The sequence below is a fragment of the Peromyscus eremicus genome, chromosome 23 (assembly GCF_949786415.1).
Source record: "Peromyscus eremicus chromosome 23, PerEre_H2_v1, whole genome shotgun sequence".
NCBI lineage: Eukaryota > Metazoa > Chordata > Mammalia > Rodentia > Cricetidae > Peromyscus > Peromyscus eremicus.
Genome location: NC_081438.1, coordinates 27,419,733 through 27,443,320, shown reverse-complemented (window position 1 = coordinate 27,443,320; position 23,588 = coordinate 27,419,733). Strand labels below are relative to the sequence as shown.

General features: G+C 50.2%; 4 protein-coding genes across 8 annotated transcripts in view; 1 reads left to right on the top strand and 3 right to left on the bottom strand.

Annotated features, from left to right (window-relative positions):
- Nucleotides 1-5,596, bottom strand: part of LOC131898021 (NXPE family member 3-like) — a 37,022-nt gene extending 31,426 nt beyond the window's left edge. For all 3 annotated transcript variants that reach the window (XM_059249067.1, XM_059249068.1, XM_059249069.1), the window contains exon 1: nt 5,416-5,596. In XM_059249067.1, the coding sequence (XP_059105050.1) occupies nt 5,416-5,419 (4 nt within the window). In that variant the 5' untranslated portion in view covers nt 5,420-5,596. The remainder of the gene's footprint in view (nt 1-5,415) is intronic.
- Nucleotides 5,597-5,658: 62 nt separating this feature from the next.
- Nucleotides 5,659-9,544, top strand: Lamtor4 (late endosomal/lysosomal adaptor, MAPK and MTOR activator 4). 3 transcript variants are annotated; one of them, XM_059249024.1, is made up of 4 exons: nt 5,659-5,875; nt 6,324-6,404; nt 8,827-8,944; nt 9,218-9,544. In XM_059249024.1, exons 1-4 carry the CDS (start codon nt 5,873-5,875, stop codon nt 9,313-9,315), a joined length of 300 nt encoding a protein of 99 aa, XP_059105007.1. In that variant the 5' UTR covers nt 5,659-5,872; the 3' UTR covers nt 9,316-9,544. The 3 variants fall into 3 exon arrangements, with proteins under 3 accessions (XP_059105007.1, XP_059105005.1, XP_059105008.1); XM_059249022.1 differs by lacking the exon at nt 5,659-5,875 and adding an exon at nt 5,886-6,030; XM_059249025.1 differs by lacking the exons at nt 5,659-5,875; nt 6,324-6,404 and adding an exon at nt 6,960-7,065.
- Nucleotides 9,545-10,258: 714 nt separating this feature from the next.
- Trappc14 (trafficking protein particle complex subunit 14) lies at nt 10,259-14,317 on the bottom strand. The gene is made up of 11 exons (XM_059248996.1): nt 13,759-14,317; nt 13,407-13,502; nt 13,178-13,307; nt 12,974-13,060; nt 12,722-12,842; nt 12,476-12,623; nt 12,091-12,173; nt 11,842-12,005; nt 11,117-11,271; nt 10,779-10,972; nt 10,259-10,664 (listed from the first exon to the last, which is right to left on the bottom strand). The coding sequence occupies exons 1-11, from the start codon at nt 14,170-14,172 to the stop codon at nt 10,511-10,513; spliced, it is 1,746 nt and encodes a 581-aa protein (XP_059104979.1). The 5' UTR covers nt 14,173-14,317; the 3' UTR covers nt 10,259-10,510.
- Nucleotides 14,318-15,310: 993 nt separating this feature from the next.
- Gal3st4 (galactose-3-O-sulfotransferase 4) lies at nt 15,311-22,338 on the bottom strand. The gene is made up of 3 exons (XM_059249406.1): nt 22,048-22,338; nt 21,507-21,810; nt 15,311-16,641 (listed from the first exon to the last, which is right to left on the bottom strand). Exons 1-3 carry the CDS (start codon nt 22,170-22,172, stop codon nt 15,559-15,561), a joined length of 1,512 nt encoding a protein of 503 aa, XP_059105389.1. The 5' UTR covers nt 22,173-22,338; the 3' UTR covers nt 15,311-15,558.
- Nucleotides 22,339-23,588: the final 1,250 nt, after the last annotated feature.

Below are 23,588 nucleotides of genomic sequence, written 5' to 3'. Positions count from 1 at the left end.
AATAAACATATCAGTGCAGATATCTATTCAACATATTGCTTTTTTTGTTATATGCCTAGTATTGGCATGGCTGAATCACATGTTAGCTTTTTTTAATTAAAGCATCTTATTTTTATTAATTTAAATTATGTGTATATGTGACATCTGAGTGTGAGTTTGAACATGTAAGTGTAATGCACATGGAGGCCAGAAGAGGGTATCAGATTCCCTCCTGCAGATGGAGTTACGGGCAAGTGGGAACCGTTTGATGTGGGTGCTAGGAATTGAACTCCAGTCCTCTGTAAGAGCAGCAAGCACTCTTTAACTATTGGGCCATCTCTCCAGACCCCATGTGGTAGCTCTGTTTTTAATTTTTTGAGGAAACTTCATACTGCTTTCCATAATGGCTGTACAAGTTCACATTGTGTCCAGCAGACACAAGGATTCCCTTTCTTTACTATCTCACCAACACTCATCACTTGTCTTTTATAATGACTGTTCTAGGGGCTGGAGAGATGGCTAAGAGCACTGGCTGCTCTTCTAGAGGAGCTGGATTCAATTCCCAGCACCCACAGAGATCTGACACCCTCTTCTGGCCTCAGGTAGCGCTGTGCTGCACATGGTACATAGACACACATGCAGGCAAAACACCCCTACATATGAACCTAAAGAAATACCCATCCTAGCAAGTGTGGGGTAGTTTTGGTATGCATTTCCCTAGTAATTAGTGATGTGGAACACCCTTTCATTAGCTGTTACATGTACATTATATTGGTAGGCTGTTTGAATGCACTGGGAAGCTGGCTCTGGAAGCAAAGTTGCACCCCCATCCCCAACTCCACCTCCATTTCAGGCATAACCATGTTTGACTCAAAGAGTCTTCCAAGATCTAGTGTGGCTGCATTCCTGCTGAGCTGCTCCTAGCCTGGGCTCCAGAGAGTAGCACCTAGCCCTAATCCTTCCTTTGTTTAACCAACACCTTTTGTTTCTCTTATTGCCCTAAATGAATCTTGTCTGAGAGTCTCCCAAGGATCCAAGGTCTATGCAAAACTTGGTTCAGGAAACCCAGAAAGCCACCGTGGTACCTGAGAAATCGAGGAATTTGCACTTGGCATTTTATCACGGGAGCTCTTCTCAGGTTGCTTTGAAGGTACGGAAATTAACTGGCTAAACTGTAAATAGAGAGAAAATAAAGATGCCCTGGGCGAAGGGAAAGTGCTTCAGTCCTTCGAGGCTGGACCCCTCTACAGCCATGAAGGGCTAGATTCATTCTTAAGATGCCTCTGAATCTTCTTTCCACAGATCCGCAGGAACCCACACACTCGTGTCGTGACACACAGTGACAATCTAGGGATGGACTGGCCCCTTAACTCTGATAGGGCAAGAGCAAAGCATCAAAAGAGCCCAAGAGTGAAAATACTGTGCCCGTCAGTGCACGGTGGCACACATCTTTAATCACAGAACTCTGGCGGCAAAGGCAGGAGGATCTCTGCGCGTACCAGGCCAGCCTAGTCTACACTGTGAGGCCCTGTCTCAAAACCAACCAACCAACCAACCAACCAAATAAAGTGCCCTTGAGAATGACTGGCAGGTGACCCACTTCCAACAGAGGTTCCCTAGTGTTCACACCACGGTATAAAGGTGCCTGTAGCGGGAGAAAAGCTAGTTCAGCCATGGGATGAAAACTTCATGGGGGAACTCCAGTCAACTGCCTCAGCCTCCCCAGGTCAGTTTCTGCTGGCTATCTGTAAGCTCCTCATTTGATGATTTTTGTTCTTTGACTTAGAAGCCTCCCCCAAGGAGGCATTCTACTCTGCCCAGGACTCTGTCTGTTGGTGGCTGCCTTAAAGGGGCTTCCCCAGTTAGTTTTTGCTGGATACTTGAATGCCAGGTTTGGTTATGTTTTGTGTTCCCTCTCTCCCTCTTAATAAAGTCACCCATTCAAAACCAAAATTGTGGCTATCACAGATCATCCTCTGAACTGTACAAAACAGCTATTGATATTTGTATATCCATGTCAGAAAAAAGTCTCAACCTTTTTAATTAAAGTATCAGTTAATTTTCTGGTAGTTGTGACAAGATCCTGCACTTGAGGAAGCCTCATGGTTTCGGGAGATACAGTTCATCTTGGTGGTGGGAAGGCATGGCAGTGGGAGCGTGAGGCAGCTGGTCATGTGGCATCCACAGTCAGGAAGCAGAGAGAGATGGTCGCTGGTGCTCAGCTCACTTTCTCCTTATTATTCAGTCTGGGATGCCAGTGCACTAGATGGCGCTGCCCACATTCAGGTGGGGCCCACTCTTCAGTGAAACATCTCTGAGAAGATCGTCACAGAGAGATTTCAGGCATGTCTCCTTAATTTCAGTCCCATTAATCACATCCCAATTGTTCAGGGTGCCATTTGTTGCTCACGGTTTTGTTGTTATAGTAAAAACTCATTATCAAGGCCAGTTTCAACGTACAGTTCTTACTATGTTGGTTTACAGGAGTATTAGCCTCAAGCCTACATGAGATCCTGTCTCAGTGAAAAGTCACTACTCTTGCCACCAATTTTAAGGAGAGTGTTTGGTATATAGGAAATGCCCAACACACACTTGTTGGCAGAGCAAGAAACACTGATGTCAACATAAATAGTGTGAACCAAGTTGTTGCAAAAGAAAACAGCACTGAATGATGAACAGAGCCTTGCAAAGAGTTCTTCTGTACTAACAAAAATGTCAGGAGGAAGTTTTGAGGCCAAAGGAAATGTAATTCATGTCATTGCATGGGCTGTCTGTAGTTGAAAATCAGTATTCTATGTGTTGCTGATAGTTTCTGTGTTAATAACTATGTCTGACATTATGCCTAAAAGGAAATGAAAATTTGCCCTTTTTTAAAAAAATATTCTTATTTTTTAAAAAGTGTGCATATGTGTGTGTGCGTGCACACACTCTCACATGTATGTGCATATGTCCACAAAGGCTTGAAGAGAGAAGACATCAGACCCCCTACAGCTAGAGCTTATGGGTTGCCTGGCATGAGTGCTGGGAACCAAACACAGGTCCTCTGGACAAGCACCACATGATCTCAACCACCAAGCCATCTCTAGCCCCTCATCCCCTTCTTGATCACTGAATACTAGCCGTTCTTGGATGGTTTAGTCATTTGTGATTAAAAAGGTAAAATGCAGTTTTAAAGAACTGCATATTCGGTCCTGAGAGCAAAGGAACAAGCATTGGCCTTGACATCAGAAAATTGAGAGTAGAAACTGGCAACTGGCCAGTTGTACGCCTGGAAGCAAGGCTCAACCTCTACACTGCCCCCATCTACAACATGGAGCTATTACAGGGATATTAAATGGGGGGGGAGGGGCTACTATGGGGTGATGAACAAGTTTTAGATGAATGTGTATAGATGAAAATGCTCTGAGTAATAAATGCAAAGCTATCCCTAGCCAGCTGTGGCAGCACACAGCTGTAACCTCTGCACTTGGGAGGTGGAAACAAGAGTGTCAGGAACTCAAGGCCAGACTAAGCTACATGAAGTCCTACATTGAACAAACCAACAAAAACAAACAAAAAAACCCATGTTATTCCTAAGCATCATGAGTGTCTAAGGCCAGGGAAGGCTCTGCATATTTAACATCTCTGAATAACTTTCTCTCAACAATCTTCACTAATTTAAAACTCTTTAGAGACAATTTCACTATTTACCTTAAAATAGTCTCAAATTCAAGATCCTCCCACTTCACTCCCGAGTATGGGATTATAGATATACATTACCAGACCCATTTAAATTAAATTTTATATTGTAATTATACTTTTATTTTTATTAATTTATTATGTACACGTGCATGTATGTGTGTGGCCACGTGTGCCATGACTTACAGGTGGAGGTCAGAGGACAACTTGTGGGAGTCAGTTGCTTTCTTTCACAATGTGGGACCCGGTGATCGAACTCAGGTTATTAGGCTTGGCGGCAAGCCCCTTTGCCTGCTGAGCCATCTTCCCAGTCCTTCTTCCATATTTTTGCCATCAAGATTGAATTTGGGGCCTGTGAGTGCTAGGCAAGTGTTTGCACTTGAGCGATGGCCACAGCCTTGCCTCACTTTAAAAGACATGCCTCTTCTCTAGTCAGCTGCTTCTACAACAGGAGGATTTGGGACCAAGGACTTTCACTGTTGAGCTATAATTCTCAGCACTGAAAAGGGAGGTGGGGTATAATTCACACATCTTAAAACTCTCTATTTTAAAGTGTAGGATTCAGTGACTTCAGCACATTCACGAAGATGTGCAGTCTTCAACATGAATTCCAAAAAGTATAAATCACCCTGCCCCCCTCAAAAAACAAACAAACAAAACAAAAAAAGTCTCATTAACAGCCTCTCCCTATGTTCTCTTGCCCCACTACCAGCCACTAACATGCTTCCAGTTTTTCTGGATTTGCCAGAAGTGTATATGTGTGTTGGTCAGGGTCTCGGCAGGTAGCTCAGGCCTCAGGCTATCTTTTTTTTTTTTTTTTTTTTAAACGATTTTTTTTTTTTAAAGATTTATTTATTATGTATACAGTATTCTGCCTGCATGTATGCCTGCAGGCCAGAAGAGGGCACCAGACCTTATTACAGATGGTTGTGAGCCACCATGTGGTTGCTGGGAATTGAACTCATGACCTCTGGAAGAACAGCCAGTGCTCTTAACCTCTGAGCCATCTCTCCAGCCCTCTCAGGCTATCTTGGAATTGGCTATTTGGCTGAGTGGTCTCTGAAGCCATCTCTCCAGCCTGCTTTCTCCATCCCGTATCATGTTTTTGAGATTCTCACGCTGCACTGTATGTCGGGACTGAAGAACCAAAGCACCCCCATTTCAAGCAAGCCCCTCACCCCAGCTTGAAACAGGCCTGAGTTTCTAAATTCTCAGAGCTGCTGACATTGGTCCCAGGACAAAGTCAGGATGTTTGAAGAGCCATCTGGTAGCAACTGATTAACCATAGAATGCCCCGATGCTGGAGATGGTCAAAAGTACAAAGTCAGGATGTTTGAGGGACTATCTGGTAGCAACTGATTAACACAGATGCCCCAATGCCCGAGACAGTATAAGTTTGACAAACAACCAGTCAAAACTACAAAGTAAGATAACACAAAAATTCTGGAAAGCCCCTAAAACTTGAGCCAATTAGAATTGTACCCATACTAGCACCCCTAACTGATGTAACCTTGTGGTTTTTGCCTTTAAAAACTGAGCAGAGGGGCGGGCACCTCCTCCAGCCTCTACTGTGTTGGATGGCTTGATGAAGTCCCTGCCCCGGGGATTGAACTGCTCCAATAAAACTTGCTTTTGCATTTCGGTGAGCTCGTGTCTCTGGTGGTCTCTTTGGGGGATCTCGCGCCCAGGGCACAACAGGGACCTTATTCCCTTGTGTTGATCCTAGGCCACTGTGTATATGCCCCAAATTTGACTTACCCATTCGTTATATTTGGGTTGTTTCACTCTTAAACCTCAAGACAGAAGAGTAACATTGTGAACGGCTTTTCATATGCAACCCATCGTCTTTCTTTCACGCTAGTTTCTCATTTCAGGTTGAGGCAGGACACCTAACGGGCGTTCCCGTACAACACTAGACTCCGTTAGTTTCTGCCCCGCCCCCGCCCCGCCCCGCCCCGCCCCCGCCCCGCCCCCGCCCCGCCCACTAACTCGCGGACTCTTTCGACGCTCTCCCCGGGTCGGAGAAATGCAACCAATCCACGAGTGTGTCCGGGAAGCGGCGCTCCGCAGTGGTTGATGAAGTCTGATGACGGACCCGCCCTCCAATCGGCAGGCGAAGGGCTGGGCTAGAGTCAGCTGGTGAAACCACATGACCGGAGCCTGGCGCCGGAAGCTACCTATCCGGTAGTCAGCTCCCCCGGCACCTACGGCTGCGATGGTGAGTGAGGACGCATGCGCGGGCGTGCACGCCTAGGGTTCCGCGTCCCCGCTCCCCAAGCTTCGGTTGCCCCCTTATGGCCTGCCTTCCGCTGTCACCTCCAGTCCACCCTGGGACCGAGAGGGAACGGAGATGGGAGGGAGGCGACAGGGAGGGTTGGAGAAGGCTCTGCCACCCGGTGTTCTGCGGCTGGGGAATAGTCTAGATGGCACAAGGGGCGGGGCACAAGGGGACTGGAGTGAGAAGGGCCTCGAGGAGGGGCTATGGGGCTATGAAGGCTTCCTGGGTCGCTACTTGACAAGTGGAAGAGCTTGGGGGTCCACTAGTGACCGCGGATGGAGACTCAGTCCTACAAGCCATTTAGAGGGTCTGGAAGGGCCCTATCCAGGAGGAAGATGGGTCTGCAAGGCTGTCACGCTCCTCACCCCTTGCTTTTTTTACCCACTAGACTTCCGCACTGACCCAGGGACTGGAGCGAATCCCAGACCAGCTTGGCTACCTGGTGCTGAGCGAAGGTGCAGTGCTGGCGGTGCGTTGTGGAAAAGCAAGGCGTGCGCGCACGGGGCGGGACGGGATGTGTGTGTTGGGGGGGGAGGTGTCCCTTTGGGAATCCCCGCCCAGAAATCCCTTCAAATCTTGCCCAGTTTCTCCCAGTTGTCTATTTTTTTCCTCTGTCTGGCTCCCTGCTTGCCATATAGTAAGCTTTCAGTAATTAAATGTCTGGAATCCAAGTCTCCTGTTTTATGGTATTATAAGAGGTTTGTTACCAAAGGGCTGGGGATGTAGCTCAGTTTGGAGAGTTACTTTGCTTAGCACGCACAAAGCCTTGGGTTCAGTCCCCAGTATTGTATAAAACCAAACATGGTGGGACATAATCCCAGCCCTTGAAAGGCGGAGACAGGCAGATCAGAAGTTCAGGGTCATCCTTGGCTACATAGTAAGTTCACTCCCAGTCTGGACTTCATGTAACCTTGCCTAAAAAAAAAAAAAGACCAACTTTTCTAAAGTCGTACAATTAGTTTGATGACAGCTGGTCACTTGTGGTATGTTTTTATTTGGTGTATCTTTAAAACCCACATGGGGGCACATTTGGGTGCCACAGCTAGTGAATGTCAGAGGCACCTTTGGGAGTGAGTTCTCGTTCCACTATGTGGGTCCTGAGGACTGAACTCAGGTCATCAGGCACTGAGGTGAGCATTTTTATGTTCTGAACCATTTCACCTGCCCCTAGAACTTTTTTTTTTTTTTTTTTTTTTTTTTAATGGCAAGACTTCTTTAGAGGCAGAAGTTGAGCTGAGCTGCAAGGTCAGAAGGTTGTGAACGAGAAAAAGAACACTCAGGGCTGAAAGCTGGACATACTGGCCTGAGCCTGTCAGTGCCTGTCTGGGTTAGGTGTGGGTTTGTGTTGAAACAGTTTGAGCAGGAAGGATGATGTGGTAAGAATCTTGACAGTGGAGGACTTCCTGTGGCTAGCTTTGACATCTTTGAGGGTTATTTAAAGCAAAAACATAAGTCACTGAAAAGGTTTAACAAGACTCTTCCACGAGTGTCATCTAGGTAGGAAACTAGACTGGTAGCAATAAGGAACACGGACAGAAGACATTGTGTCTATTTTTAGTGTGTGTCTGCACATGTGTGCACAGGTATGTGTGCCCATGCATGTGCTGAGGCCAGTGCAGGATACAAGAGTCCTGCTTTATCACTCTCTGCTTTATTTCTTGAGGCAGGGTCTCTCACTGAGCCTGGAGCTAGGCTTGCAGCCCTGAGCAAGCCCCGGCGATTAACCTGTCTGTGCCCCCACAGTGCTGGAGTTACAATTGTGGCCATGCCTGGCTGGGGATTTGAACTCAGATCCTCCTGCTTGTACAGCAAGTGCTCTTATTCACTAAGCCATCTCCACAACCCAGAGAATACATATTTGAGGTGTTAATATATGTTAGTAATAATTAGATAAAAGTACTTCTGGGTGTATAGTACCTTTCTGAAGTACTCATTCAGCAGGACTTTGAACTGGGAAAACCAGAAAATATTATGATGCCTGAAGAAATAAGAAATTGAGAAAGGAAGCTGACCAAGGAGGTAGCTAAGGGAAATTTTGATGGCCTGACTGTAGATACTGAGTTTGAGGTGGACTGATAGCAGTTATATAGAACATTTATTAAGTAGGTACATAATGCTCTCTCATTGTTTTCTTATGAAATTTTCACAAGCCCATAAAGTAGGTCCTGCTAACCCCAATATACAGATGGAGAAACTGAGAGCAAAAGGAACTAAGCCTAGTAATGGGCTCACTTAGAAGCAGTGGGAAGAAGTTGAGACAGCCTGTACTGTTGTTCAGAGGAAGCCTGGACAGTAGTCCTATCATTTACCCAAAGGAGTAGCCCGAGGGAAGGTTTCCAAGACAAAGTGGGTGTTTCTGCTTCATAGCCTACAGACAGGACAAATGGGAAGACTGGGAATAGGTAGAAACTTTAAAGACTGACAGTTGGTGTGGCAGTGGAACATCTGCCAGGAATCCTAGGTGAGGGCCTGGGGGCCATGGCTCAGTGGTAGAACACCTGCCTAGAATCCCCCAGTGAGGGGCTGGGGTGTGGCACTGTGGTAGAGCCCCTGCCTAGAATCCCCCAGTGAGGGGCTGGGGTGTGGCACTGTGGTAGAGCACCTGCCTAGAGGGGTAGGTCATTTGATGAGCATACCTAAGGTTTTGATCCCCAGCATGAGTATCAGCAGAGTTACAAGTAAAGGCTGGTATTTCAGGGTGAGAAACAGGATGGCACAAGGGAAGGCAACACCATCATAAAGATGCTTCAAGTAGAATTTACCCAATGCTGGGCAACTTGGGACAATGGCAGACCATTACAAGTATGGGAGCCAGAGGTCCTGTGCCTTGAAATTTGTTCCTAACGCTGGTCCCTCACTTTTTGCCCCTACCCTCCTCCATGCACATGCAGTCATCTGGAGATCTTGAGAATGATGAGCAGGCAGCCAGCACCATCTCAGAGCTGGTCAGCACAGCCTGTGGCTTCAGGCTGCACCATGGCACGAACATCCCTTTCAAGCGCCTGTCTGGTGAGCTCCTGCTTTTGGTGGGGGTGGGGTTTGCTTCTAGAGGCCTCTCGGCTTAGGGGAGGACTATCTGGCTCCATCCCACTGACTCCCAATTCCTCCTGGGGTCCCTGGTTCAACCACTGCCCTCAGTTTGAGATCCTCTAGTATGAGAACCGAGTAACAAGGGTAGGAAGGGTTTTCACAGCCACCTCTCCTTTGTCCCATCCCAGCCAGTTTTGCTGTGACCCCCATGGAGGCCACTGTCCCCACTGACTTTGCTCCCTTCCTTTCCAGTGGTCTTTGGTGAACACACACTGCTGGTGACTGTGTCCGGACAGAGGGTGTTTGTGGTAAAGAGGCAGAACCGAGGTCGGGAACCTATTGATGTCTGAGCTGCAGAAGGTGCTGGCTGGAGAAGTGGACTGCCGCTGGGCCTGTGACGGGTGACACCGTCCTCTACCTTTCTCGCTGCTGGAACTGGGCCTGTGCTCGCCACCTCCTCACCCCCACCTAAGACACAAAGGCTTAGCGATTTCTGCGCTAAGGGAAACCATGGCAAGAGCATCCCCTCCTTTCTTCCCTTCTGCGTAATAAACAGCACTCCAACCCTTCCAGGGCTCAGGACGTGTGCACAGAATGGTTTGTTTGGGTGGGGCTGAGGCCACACCTTTGTGCCTATCTTTGTCCTTCTAGGAAGATAGCCATACCTTAGTCCATCCATGGGACAAGACCACCACCAGGCAGCCAGAACTGAGAACTGGAGACAGGTGCGGTGATGCACATCTGTAATCCCAGCACTTGAGAGGCAAGTCAGGAGCATCAAGTTTTAGACAGCCTGGGCTGCTGCATAGTGGTTTCAGGGCCAGTCTAGGGTGTTTCAAAAAACCAATGTTAAGTAAAACTAGGAATTGGAGAATCATGGATAGTAAGGCAGCTGTTTGTATACTGAAGGGACCTCCCCTGTGGTCAATACAGACAACACTGAGACTCCCTCCTGAACAGCTTTTAATAGGTTTACTTCAGTTGGAAGATGTAGTCAGAGAATAAGTTACAGGAACAGACAAAAAAAAAAAAAAAAAAAAAAAAAAAAAAAAAAAACCAAGAAAACGGAACTTAAAGTGCTTCAGGCTGCCAACGTAAACATGAGGGGCAGAAAGAGGCCACCTAGCTATGTCCCCAACCCCTGAGACAGGAGAGTCATTGTCATTGTTGGGGTCCCTTTACCACTACCACCCTCTAATCTCAGCCCTGCGGGTGGGTGGAAGGGAATTTCAGAGGCAGAGAGGACTGAACAGGATGAGAGTACTCTGTAAACTCGGGACAAAGGGAGGGACAAGGGAGCGCCTGCAGCCCCTTGCCCTGCTGGGGTGGGGCCAGCCCCCCCCACGAGAACTTGGGGAATACTGTTGGCCGAGCTGCCGCCATGCTGCCCACTTCACAGCTTCTGCCCTCATCCCTCACCAGCAGACACAGACAGGCAGCCCCAAAGGGCCTCTCTGCCTCCAGTGGGAGACGCCGCCTAGGAACAAGGAGCCCTCCGGGGGTGAGGGTTTCTGGAGTGTACGGAGCTGAGTGAGCAGATTGGTGCTACTTGACAGGCTCCACCACCAAGACTTTACACTCGCGCTTGGCAATCTTGTCTAGAGAAAGCACAGCCTTGTCCGGGGGCAGGTAGAGGGGACGACCGACGGGGGAGGCCACAGGGGGTGTGATGGCCCTGCGTTCCATCACGCTGCCAGACCTGGGAGAAGACAGAGGCTGTGGGCGCTGGGAGGGTGCAGCATCCCTCCCAGCGCCCTGCTCCTGCCTCCCAACTTCCTTCTTGGCCACCTTGACACCAGTCCAGGTCCCTTACCTCATGAGGTGGCTACGGGAAGGCTGTTGGTGGGAGAAGGACTGAGAACGGCCTAGGCTGGCTTGGTGTCTTTCCACCAGGTCCCGGACAGCAGGACTGCTGGGGCTGCTCTTGCGGGACAGGGGCCGGGCCTCAGGCGGAGGGTGGGACACACTGGCCGTGAACTGGAGCTTCAGTTTCATGTGCTGGCTCAGCTGGGTAGGAAGATGCAGACCTTCACACAGACCCAGGTTGGACTGGGTTTCGCCTTCCCTGTGCCCAGCCTTCCAGTGCCACCTAAGACATTTCCCCTCTAGAAGTTAGGAAACCCCAACTGTTCCACCCAACGCTGGGCCCACCTCAAAGAGCCCCGTCCTCAGGGCCTGGAAGGCCACACTGAAGGTAAGTGCGCTGCCCTTCCGGGAGAAGCCAAGGTTATTGAGGGGCGTGTGGCAGACGATGGAGTCTAGGGCTGCTTGCATGGCCCGACGCTCTTCCTCACACAGCTGCTTTCCTGGGGACAGAAAGCAGGTACCCGTGAGCACTGCACAGCTTTCCTCAGCTCCCATAGGTCTTTACCAGCATGGGGGGGGGGGGGGAGTTTAATTCGCAAGGTGCTCTGTGGAGTAAACTGAGTCAATGTTATCTTTGCTGAGGGTTATAGACAATGGTAGTTAATGCTGCTGTGTGCTGAGGTTTGTTCTAACCAATATCGTGCGCTAACTCGTTAATATGCGAAACAAGCCATGAGATGTTATTTACTCAGTTTTAGAGAGCACAGAAGCCCAGAGAGACAAAGTAACTTACCCAAGGTCACAGATCTAGTAACTGGAGGGGGGGAGCGGGGACGGGACGACAGACGACTTGTACCAGAAAGCGTAGATCCAGTGTCTCTGCCCACTGCCTATCTTAACACCCCATCTGTGACCCTGGATGACTAGCCAGGTACTCAGCAGAGCCATCTGGGTACTGCAGTCACCCACTGAGGTGGGGCTGACACCACCTGGACCTGTTCTCACTACCCTACAACTTGCTTTCCCTGTCCCTCCCAGGGGACAAGGTCTCAGCCTGGTAGGTGACCCACCAGCCTGTGCGTGTTCCGGGGTCCACACAAGCCTCACAGCAAGGAAGTCTTGGAGGTTGTTGAGCAGCGTGTAGGTGACAGTGAACCGCTCGTAGGTCCGAACAGGGGATTCACAAGAAGCAGTCATCACAAAGCAGGGGCGGTCTAGGCGGACACTGGGCAGGCTAGGAGCAGTGGAAGAGGAAGCTGGGTGTATGTGTTAGGCAGAGGTGAGCAGGAAAAGTGCCTGGTGGTCTCCCACATACTCACCGGTAGTGGGTGTAGATGCTCTGGGTGAAGGGCAGTTTTGGCGTGGACCACTGAACCACAGCAATCAAGGGGACTTCAAGACCCTGCAGACAGGAAAAAGGGAGACTTCCCATGTTCAGAGTTCTCCTCTCTTAAGCCCATGGACTTTCCCTTCCGTTGTCTATTCTTTGAAACTGGTCTGCAACTCCTTATATAGCTAGGGATGACCTTGACCTTCTGAACTTCCTGCTACCTCCCAAGTGCTAGGATCCCAGGCACATGCCACTACGCCTGAATGCTGAGGGCAGAACCTAAGGTTTTGTGCTTGGTACACAAGCACTCCACCAACTGAACCCTATCTCCAGTTCCCTCTGTTTTCATCACTTATGCGAACACACCAGCTCACCTCCTTGGCCCCGGGAGGGGGCTGCTCACCCCCTCTCAGCTGAAACAGGAAGTTGTGTTCCTCCAGAGCACTAAGTGGACAGGGGAAGTAGCCGGAGGTACCAGGAAGCCGACAGAAGGAGCCCATGGAGACTTCCCCAGACTGGTGACTAGTTCAGAAGAAAAGAAGGCAGTGCACTGAGCTTGCCTGCCATAGCCCATCTCTGTCCGCACCACTCAACATCCCTGCCCCTCCCCAGAACCTCACCAGACATTGTCCACCAGAAGTACAGAGCCATCCGGCATGACAGGCAGGTAACTGGCGTTGAAGTTGGGGAGGATTCGGATATCCCAGATGGAGATCTCCTCCTGGGAAGAGCTGTTCAGCACTGTGTAGGGGAACCAGCCCAGTTCAGAGCAGTGAGACCCCACCCCCTTGACCTAGCATAACAGACCCATCACTGCCCTCCAGTCCACTCCCTTGCAGCTGTTCAAGCCTTGAGCCTGCAGATCCGCTCACCCTTGAGGACGGTCAAGTGTTTTCCAGCCACAGTGAACTGCCGGCATTTCAGAACTGGAGGGGGAAGCAGCGTCAGCAGGGTGCTCACTGCAGAGAGAGAATGAGGCAAGAAATCAGACCACTACCTTACAGCTCTTCCCTTCTACAGTCTGGCCCCTCTAATCTACCCCTCCTCCAAGCTCTAGCTTTCCTCCTCTCCCCCACCTTGGGCCTTGAAGGCGCTCTGTTCTCCGCGGAAAGTATCCCCAGGAGATCGAGTCTGCAGTAAGCGCAGGTAGCCTTGATCTCGGACTTCCGGTGCCTCGACCTCGCGCTTCCACACGGTCACTACAATCTAGGTACAGGAGCCATCGGACCATGATTCAGGTCTGATAGACGGGTCTTGAAATGTCATCTGAATTATAGGGCAACAGCTCCAGCTTTGTCATCCTACCTTGGCCTTGGGTGTCCCTGGGGGCAGTCTATCCAGTGAAACAGTGAGTGGGAAAATGACCTCATCTGTGGACACGATCGGTTCTTCCACAGGCAGCTAGGGGTTATGAAAGGGGTGAGAAGTCAGTATCAAAGATGCAGGATTCTTCAACCTCGCTGCAAGACAGGGCAAGTCTTTACGCCCCCTCCTCTCGCTGTCATCCCCTTCCTGCCTTAGGTCCCTCTGCAAGGCAGGACAATGCTGTCTTCACCTGCCTTCCTGCGTCAGGTCCCTAAAGAGTCCATGCCCCAAACTGCCTCCTCTGTGGCCCCAGCCAACCTCCCCTCAGCCCTTGTCACCCCGAGATCCTCACCGTGGTCGCTCCCCCTGAGGTAGCAGGGCCCGGGCCGTGGGTGAGAAGGGGGCTGCAGCCTCGAAACAAGCCCCCGCCCCCTGGGTCCCCTCCCCCCGGGGGCTCAGCATCCTGGTCGCCGGCGCCGCCGCCGCCCCCTGGCAGCACCCCTCCGGCGCTGACCGAGGCCAGGGCGGCCAGGGCAGTCGCCAGCTCGGTCCAGGCCCCTCGGGATGCCAAGCCCGCGCCGCCCCCGACGCCGGGCCCCGCGCCGCCCCGGCAGCGCAGCACCAGCAGGAAGCGGACCGTCTCCCCTAGGTACAGATGGTTGCGCCGGGGCAGCGCCCGGTACCGGCCCGGGTCCCCAGCCAGTTCGGCGCGTGGCGGCAGCGGCACGGCCGGGAAATACATCGAGTAGTCGCATTGGGACTCCATGGGGCGGGGAAGGCGACGCGACCCGAGACCGGGCCGGCGGGAGCTCGGCCGGCGAGTCCCGACCCCCCCGAGGGCCGCTGCTCCGCCCGGCAGCGGGAGACACCAGCCGGGCCCGGAAACCAGGGAAACGAACCCGGAACCCAGACCCGGCGGCGCCGGAACTGGGGTGCGGGGCTGAATGACCGGGGAAAAACCGGAAGCGGAAGGGAAGGGAAGGGGCGTAGCCTCCGAGGTTTCATGGCTGGGGCCGCGGGGGTGGGGGTCGTGAATGCCGGCTGCTGAGGAATTTGTAGGAGACTTGACAGGCTTCTTTGGGTAGAATTTATTTGTTTATTCGCCCCTCCTCCTTCTCCCCGCCTTCTTTCTTTCTCTTCTGACCTCTCTCCCTTGCTCTCTTCCCTAATTTTCTCTTTCTGTTGCCCCAACCCCCTCACGATTCTTTCTTTTTATGACAGGGTTTCCCAGGTTTCCCCAGCTGGCCTTAAACACCCTATCTGACTGAGAATGAACTCAAACTTTTGATTCTCTTGCCTCGGTTCTCCGGAGGGCTGGCATTACAGGTGTCATCAGGTCTGACTTATGCAGGGCTGAGGAGGGAATCCCTGAGGGCTTCATGCATGCTGGGCAAGCACTCTACCAACTGAGCTACCCCCCTGTCTTTTTCTTGGACTTTTGTGGTGGTGGTGGTGGAGGTTATTAGTTTTGGTAGTATGCTTGTGTGTGCGTGTGTGAAGTGTCTGGCATACATGACCCTCGGCCTCATGCTAGTCATTCATTTTACCAATGGGCTGTATTCCTTGAGGAAATACTGAAAGAAGAAAAAGAACCCTTTCCAGTCCAATTTCTATCCAACAAAAGATTCCCCATCCCTTCCCTTTTGAGAGCCCTACATAAAACTAATAACTGGGGGCTGGAGAGGTGGTTCTGAGGTAAGAGCACTTGCTGTTCTTGCAGAGGACCAGGGCTTTGGTCCCAACACCCACCCACATGATGGCTCATGATCATTGGTAACTCCGGTTCCAGGAGACCTGTGGGCACATTTACACATGCAGGCAAAACACTCGTTCACACACAAAAAAATAAATCTAATAATGTTTTAAAAAAATAAGTAAACGTTTCATAGTGTTTATTCATCCAGCAAGTATTTTCACAGTGAAATCCACACAGCTCCATGACAAAGATTTCATAGAGAAATGGTCCCCAAACTTTCTCTGGCTCACTCTTCTTTGGCTCCTCCCCGGGGGCTCTGGGGGGAACTGCTACATGAACCTGTCTTGAGACTTGAAGAGGCAAAGTGAGCAGCTGGAGGTGGAGGGTGGGGGCAGGTGCTGCTGGAATTCCTCCAGAAAGGCCAGACAACTCCAGTCTCACCTTAGAGCCAACTTCCTATTCATTCCAAGGAAAGGGAAGGTGTATCTGGCTGTCCTCCGCCGGCCACTTGTGTTCTAATTTGTAATCCGATAGATACGGGGGAAGTAGCCTTGAGGTCTTGAGAGGCAGGGAGACTGTCGGGGGGAACTGCTTGGCATCAAGTTTGTCCTTATACTGTAGCTCAGGGGTGGCCAAGCGCTCGCATTCCTCTCGGTCTTTCTGGCTCAGTCCATTCTGAAGGACATAGCCCAAAACTTTAGCTGAACCGAACTGGAAAGGACGGAGCCTTACATCGGTGATGTATTTGGGGTCTAAAGCCTCACCTCCCATCAGGCAACGTTTAGCCAGAGCTTCTCTTCGAGCCCGGAGCTCAGCCACGGCCCGTTGCAGCCGACTCTGGCCATATTGTTCTATCCGTGCCCACAGACTCCGGTTGAAGTGAGTATACAGAGCCCAGTCCAGGTTATTCCAAGCCCGGGCCCGTGCAGTCAGCTGCTGATCTTCACCTTTCACCGTACTCTGATTGACAGCACTGAGCCTCTGCTTACTTCCAGCCTGGGCGTTGTGCATGAAGCCCACCACATCATCCAGACTCCAGCACAGGGCATCTGCCAACAGAACCAATGACTCGTCAAAGTATTCAGCCACCATGACCAAGTCAAAGACCGAGTCCAACCAGGCCAGACCCCACTGGATAAAAGATGAGGGCCCAAAATCCGAAGAGGCAAAACTGGCTAGCTGCTCATGACTATTAGCAACTGTGGTCATAGGCTGGAAGAGACTTCCAGGGCCAGCACCAGAAGGCGGCACAATATGTAGCTGGAGGGGGTTGGGGTCTCTGGGTAGATGAGGACTGACTCTCGTCTCTGGGGGGAAGGGCAAACCAAAATCGAACCATAGTAAGTTGCGGGCATAGTGGTTGCCACGGCCCCCGGGTCTGTAGAAGGCTCGAGGATTAGACAGGAAAGCAGCCAAAGACGGTGCCTTTCGGAAGGCCGATGAAGCTGATTTATAATAGGAGAAGGCAGAGCGGGCTAGAGCCGCTGGGTCTCGGACAATGGAAAAGAAGAAGCTGTCAGAAGGCATGACCTGTAGTACCTGCAGAGGAGAGAAAGAGCAGACACAGAGACAGAACTTGACTGAGGAGAAGATAAGTACAAGCTAAGGCTCTGGTGAGCCTTCAGAACTCTGCTGTCACCCCTTGGCTTCCTTCATTAGCTGGATGATCTTGGGGGGAAATTCTGTATCACCTCTGAGACTCAGTTTACTTGTCTGCAAAAGGGAAGTAGTCAGAGGTTCCCAGGCGACTGAGATGAATACACGAGATGGCAGCTAGTCAGAAATCTGGACCACACAAAGCTTCTCTGGATCATTAATGTCCTTGGGTCTTTGTGTCTTCTTTAGTTGATAAAAAACTCTCAGCCGGGCAGTGGTGACACACACCTTTAATCCCAGCACTCGGGAGGCAGAGCCAGGCGGATCTCTCTGAGTTCGAGACCAGCCTGGTCTACAGAGTGAGAGATCCAGGACAGGCACCAAAGCTACACAGAGAAACCCTGCCTCAGAAAAAAACAAACAAAACAAAACCCCTCTCAACTCCTGGGGCTGAGGAAATGGCTCAGTCCATAAAGCACGAGGACCCAAGTCCAGACTCCCAATACCCACCTAAAAGCCAGGTACAGTGGTGCTCACCCATAATAAGCCCTGTGCTGAGGAGACAGAGACGGGTAGAACCCTGGGAGCTGCTGACACACACCTAACATCTCTAAGAACCAGACTTGGTGTTTACTTTTACAATAAAAGATCTTTGTATTCAGTTTTTGTGTGTTCGTATGTGCAAGTGTTCATGTGTGTGCTCTTCTTGTGCATACGGACTCTGGGGGAGAGCCTCATTTCTCAGACATCGTCCACCTTTGTTTTCAAGAGAAGATCTCTCACTGGCCCAAGTGAGAGATAACTGGGCAAGGCTGGCTAGTCTGGGAGCCCCAGGGACTCACCTGTTTCTGCCTCCTCAATGCCGGGAACACAAGAGCCTGCTGCCGTGCCCAGCTTTCTTACCTGGGTTCTAGGAATCAAATTCAGATCCTGAAATGGTTCGCATGGTAAACATTTTACTGTATCTCCCCATCCCTACCCCTTTCTGAGACAGGATCACACGTATGCAGCCTAGGGTGTCCTTGAACTCTTGCCCCAGCCACCTGAGCATTGTAATTACAGACAGGTGCCAACATGACCAGCACACACACACAACAAAAACTGTTAAATGCCTTTTCTGGGACTCTGGGTCACAGCTTCAAGAAAACAACTAGACTTGAGGCTCCTCAGGATTCCATCAGGGACAGCAGATGCGTTCTCAGACCAGTCCAAGATGATGTACCGCAAGGTACTTCTGAATTCCTGAAGATCTTGGAGAACAAGATACTCCTGAAGTAGGGCACACCAGGGGTCAGGGGGTGCGGTGCTGGAAAACCGGTAGGACTAAAGTCTGAGATGTGTGTCTCTCTCTATTACTCAACAGGTGCCTTGAGAGTCAGGCTGGGTTGTGCTGTAACATAGCCCTGCAGACTGACATATTGTGTTAATAGTTCCCAGACTCCATGATAATGACTTTTATCGTGGAATCTAACCTTTCTCTATCACAGTGGCAATTGGTAGTAAGTCTGTCCTTAAGGCAGTTTTTAAAATTAGGATCAGGGGCTGGACAGATGACTCAGTAATTAAGACCTTGTATGCTGCAATTGTGAGAACCAGTCTTCAGATCCCAGCATCCATGTAACGAGTCAGGTATCTCTACAAATGCCCGTAAGCTTATCTCCAATGAAGACAGAGACAGGAGGATCACTGGGGCTTGATGACTTCCGGCCTAGCTGAGAACCTAGCCCCATGTTCAGTCAGGGAGGGGCCCTGCCTCAAAGGAACAGACAGAGAATGATACCTGAGAAAGAACTCCTTGCTCTCCTTTCTAAGCCTCCTTGTACATGCATAGGCACACATTGTCTCTCTCACACAAATAAATAAATAAATCTTCAGATGAATAAAATAAATAAGTTTGGATCAATCTCCAAAATGATAAAAGGAACTTATTTGGAATTTAAGGTGTTATGCTATGCATCTGGAAACCAAATGAGCAAGCCCCCAAATCGGCAACAAGGCATCCATCAGTCTTTAACCATCCCTCCCCCCAAAGAACAAATGGTTACGTTTCTCCTGTTGTCAAGAAATTTCATTCCCCAAACTCCTATCCCCCACCCCAACTCTGCAGGAGACAGCCTGAGGACAAATGGCGGTTCACATTTCGTAGAGTGAAGATTTCAGAGTGGGGATACGGAACAGAACAGACTGAAAATTTACTGAGAAAAAAAATAAACGTAAGTGGATTTAAAAAAAAAAAGAGTTATGACAGGTTGGAGAGATGGCTCAGTGGGTAAAGCGCTGTGCAAGTGTGAGGACCTGAGTTTGAATCCCCATGACCCAGATAAATAAAGTTAGACGTAGTAGCATGCCTCTGTAACCTCCCATGGTGAGTCCCCAGAAACCCACAGACGAGCTAGCCTGGAATACATAGCCACAGACTGCAAAAAAGACCCAGTCTCAAATGCGGTGGCAGGTGAGAACTAACACAAGGTTGTCCTCTGACTGCCGCCTACGCTCCATGGCACACCCTTGCCTGTATCACAGTGAGGGACACGCACATCCTACACAGGAAGATTGTTTTTTTAAATTATGCCTTTCCTTAACTGAGTGTTTTTTGACTTTCTTCATTAATATGGGCATGCCCCGAGGGCAGAGCCTTTGAAATCTGTTTTTGCCCCCCAGCCCCGCCCCGAAAGGAGAAGGTAGTTAACTGTCTCTGGCATTAAAAATAACTGTTCCCAGTTTACCATTTGCTACCTGTGTGACTTTGGCTTTTCACTGATGGTATCAGAGCCTTTGTTTCTTTGGGTATAAATCTGGATTAGTATATCTGGAAGAGCGTGGAAGTGCCTGAACACGGTAGGCAGTCAATGAGTGGCATTGACCATGAAGGTCATCTCTCAGCCATTCGAGGAACTGAGTTCAGTGATCCTTGTTACTGTCCCATCCTTATCAGGAGCCCCTTGTCATACAACAGTGGCCCCTCGCTGCTCCTATCATCACCTTCCCGATCCTCAGCTGTCCTGCTCTGCCTTCAACGAGGGCATGCTGGGTATGGTGGCTCACACATGTAATCCTAGCCCTTGGAAGGCTGAGGAAGGACGAGATAGCTAAGAGTTCAAGGAAAACCCAGGGTATGTAACAAGAGTCTGTTTCAAAATAAAGTGTTTTGGCGGTCCCTGCTAGTCTATTGGCTGCACATACTCTCCCGATATACACATATATACACGCATCATCATGTCTTTGTGATGGTTTGCTTCCTCTAAGAATGCCCAGTCAGGGCTAGGGATATATAGCTCAGTGGTAAAATGCTTGTCTAGCATGTGTGAGGAACCCCTGGGATCAACCCCCAGTACTTCATTAAAAACAAAAACAAAAACACCAAGAATATTTGATGTCTACTGGACATTGTAGTTCACACTTACAATTATGGCACTCTGAGAGACTGAGATAGAAGTATTGCCATGAGTTCTGGGACATTCTGGGCTAATGGTGAGTGTCATAATGGTAACTATCCAAAAAAAAAAAAAAAAAATCCACCCAAAGAACGTCTGAGCTGGAGAAGCAGCTCACTTTGTAGAGTGTTTGCCTAGCATTCACAAAGTGCTGAGGTCCATCCCCACCACTACATAAATGGATAGTGGTTTGTGCACACTTGCACCCAACACTCAAGAGATGGAGGCAGGAGCATCAGGAGTTCAAGCTCATCCTTAGCTACTTAGTGAGTTCGAAACTAGTCTGAGCTACATGAGATCCAGTATCAAATACAGATACAGACAGACAGACAGACAGACACAGACACACACACACACATGCAGGAGAAAGCAGGAAGCATAACAGCCTTTACCAATCTTTCTTTTAAGTTCCTCGCCCACCACACCAATCTTTCTCTGTTCTTCTGCCAGGTGCTCCTTACCCCTCATGGGGCTAGAATTACAGCGTGAGCCACCACACCCAGGGCCCCGGTGCTTCTGTTTCTGCCAACAAGCATGCACTGGTAAAGCCTGTGAGAGAATGGGTTCATCTCTCTTAAGCGAAGTCTCCTTTGGGATTGGAACTGGGATCTTTTTTGTGCTGCTGTGGCCATTGCTGTTTGTTTTTGAGATGGGGGTCTGGTTATACAGCTCAGGTTGGCCTTCAACTATTTTTTTTTTTAAACTTTTTGATATCAGAGCCTTCTGGCTCCATCTCCCAAGTGCTAGGATTATAGGTGTGCACCACCACACCTGGTTTATGTGGGGCTAGGAATTGAACCCAGGGCCTTATACATGCTAGACAAGCTACGTCCCTAGTCTGACCTCCAGTTGCTTCCTGTCTCAACTTCCTCAGTTCTGGGATTATTGGTTCGACTAGTCTGTACTCTGTTGAGGGCTTAACACAGAAGTGACATGAAGTTTCAAAACGTGGCTTTTACACATAACCCCCAGCACTAAGGAGATGGAGACAGGAAGATCCTGGGGCTCGCTGGCCAGCCAGTCTAGCTGAATCAGTAAGTTCCAGGTTCAGTGAAAGACCCTGCTTGTCTCCAAAGCTGAGGTGGAGAGTGAGAAACACATCTGGAATTGACATCTGGCCTCCACAAACACATGCATCCTCCACACACAGCTCCCATATGGGAGAAAGGAACACTCTGGCTCCCAACACTACACTTGCCCCAGAGGAAGGGCACTTGTAGAATGAGCAATAGGAAACCTCATTTTTATGTCTTAGGGTCCAACTTGTGGGTGAACCCCCCTACCAAGTCATGGCATCCCTCTCTTACAGATCTTGCCCACAAGCCTGTGGAGATCTCTTTTCAAGTCTACCCCACCCTCCCTGAACCTGCTCACCTCTTTTAGGTTGAATCTCATGTGGTGACAGAGAATGTGGAAAGGCTTCTTGGTATCGGAACTCTGGGGGTGGTAGCCTTTGACCTTAGAGGCCTGGAAAAGCTTTGGGTAGCCAAACTGGTAGTGGGCAGGCAGGGCAAAGCGTAGCCCCTGCTGGTCCCCGTAGCGATGAAGGAGATTGAGCACAGAGCTGCTCCCAGATTTGTGGGTCTTCAAGAACACAAGCCGCTGTCGTGGTAGGCAAGACTTAACAGTTGGTCCCAATGAAGGGATCCAGGACTGTCGGAGCTGCAGCCCAGGTAACCTGGAAAGAGAAAGGAAGGGGAGTGTCCCTGTCCCTTGCCATTATGTGGAGCAGGTGGGTCCTTGTAAGGAATGGACAGTAGGAATGCAACGCTTACACACACACACACACACACACACACACACACACACACACACACAAGTGTTTACCTCCAAGGGTCACATCCCCAGAGGGATTAAGGAAGAGTAGGTTGGGGGAGGGTAATAATCGGAGAGGTAGGACAGGATGGGGACTCACCTCTTCTGGAATGGTCCCCTTAAGAGCTGGAGGCCAAATCCGATGGTCATGAAGACTCCCAGAGCCACCCCTAGACTCCCAGGCCTCCAGAGCCTCATGGTCCTGGCAGGAGACAGAGGACCCATGTATCACAAGTGACACTAGACAGTGACAGAGCCCTGGCCAAGAGCCATGGGTGGCAGAGACAGCTGGAGATGGCTGTGCAGCCGTGAAAGGCACCTTTTGGAGATCAGGGGCTCGTTCCCCAGGCCTGCTCGCAGCCCTGGTTGAGTCTGCCCCCTGAGTTAGCAGATTTTTGCCTCTGTCAGCGTCTAGAAGGGAAATGAGGGGGAAGGAGAGGAGTCTAAGGAGAAGGGTAGAACTTTTTCTTCTTCTTCTCCTGCCACTGAGACCTGAGGCAGGGATGGGGAGTGGCCCGGTGCGTGTGCGTGTGCGTGTGCGTGTGCGTGCGTGCGTGCGTGCGTGTGTGTGTGTGTGTGTGTGTGTATTTGTGTGTGCTCTTTACAGACCCTTGTAGATGGCATCTATTCCCTGTTCTGCCAACCTTGCTTGTCTTCAGCCAACCCCTAACTCTCCAACTGTACCCCCTTCCAAGCTTTAGATATTTAAAAGAGAAGGAGAGAAAGCCAGGACCCAGCTCTCAAACGAAACAGACACCAAAGTAAGATTGAACCTGTTGGTTCATGGTGACCTTCCATCAGGGCATATTCAAGCCAGGTTCTGACTGCCCCTCTGTCAATCACAAATAGGAACGAAGGACCTCCCTCCTTCTGGAACTAGTATGGGGGAAACCTTAGGAGAGAATGGGGGGATCAGATAGGAACAGGTTGGGTAACCCGGGAGGGGGAAGGGGGTGGTGGACCTAGAGGAGTGATGTGAGCCACTGTTCCTGCTGGCAAGGCTGTTTCCCACTCAGCACAAGGCAGACCCCAAGGTCTAAAAGGGGCTGGTGCAAATGCTTCCTAATCCTGTCTATCAGTGCACAGGGAGGGCAGAGAGAGAGAGAGAGAGAGAGAGAGAGAGAGAGAGAGAGAGAGAGAGAGAGAGAGAGAGAGAAATTGATTTTCTTCTTTCCCGGGCCCTAGGCTTCCTAATGAACTTGGAGTGTAGCTCCACCTTTTCAGATCACACCCTGCAATCAAAGATCAAAGTCCTTTCAACGAGCGTTGACAGCCCCCTTGCCCGAATTGCCAGGGTGACCCTAAGCGAAAAGAGTCCAAATTCGCTATCCCGCCTCCTTCTGACATTATCCCCAACTCCCTCCCCCATCACAGCCCCCAGAATTCAGCCAGCAATTCCTCTATCCCGAGCTAAACTTTATTTCTTCCCATCCATCTCAAGCTCTTCTCATTACCCGCATCCCAGCTCACGGTCCCCTCTGCAGCTTTGGTGACGGCTTCATCTGTCGTCAGCCCTTTGTTAAGGGTCTTCTGTGAACCCCTCAAGTCTCCGTCCATAAATTCAAAGGTCCCTCCACGGGTTCCAGCCTCAGCTTCTCTAGCCACTCACCAGGCCGTAAGGAGAGCAGTGGAAAAATCAGG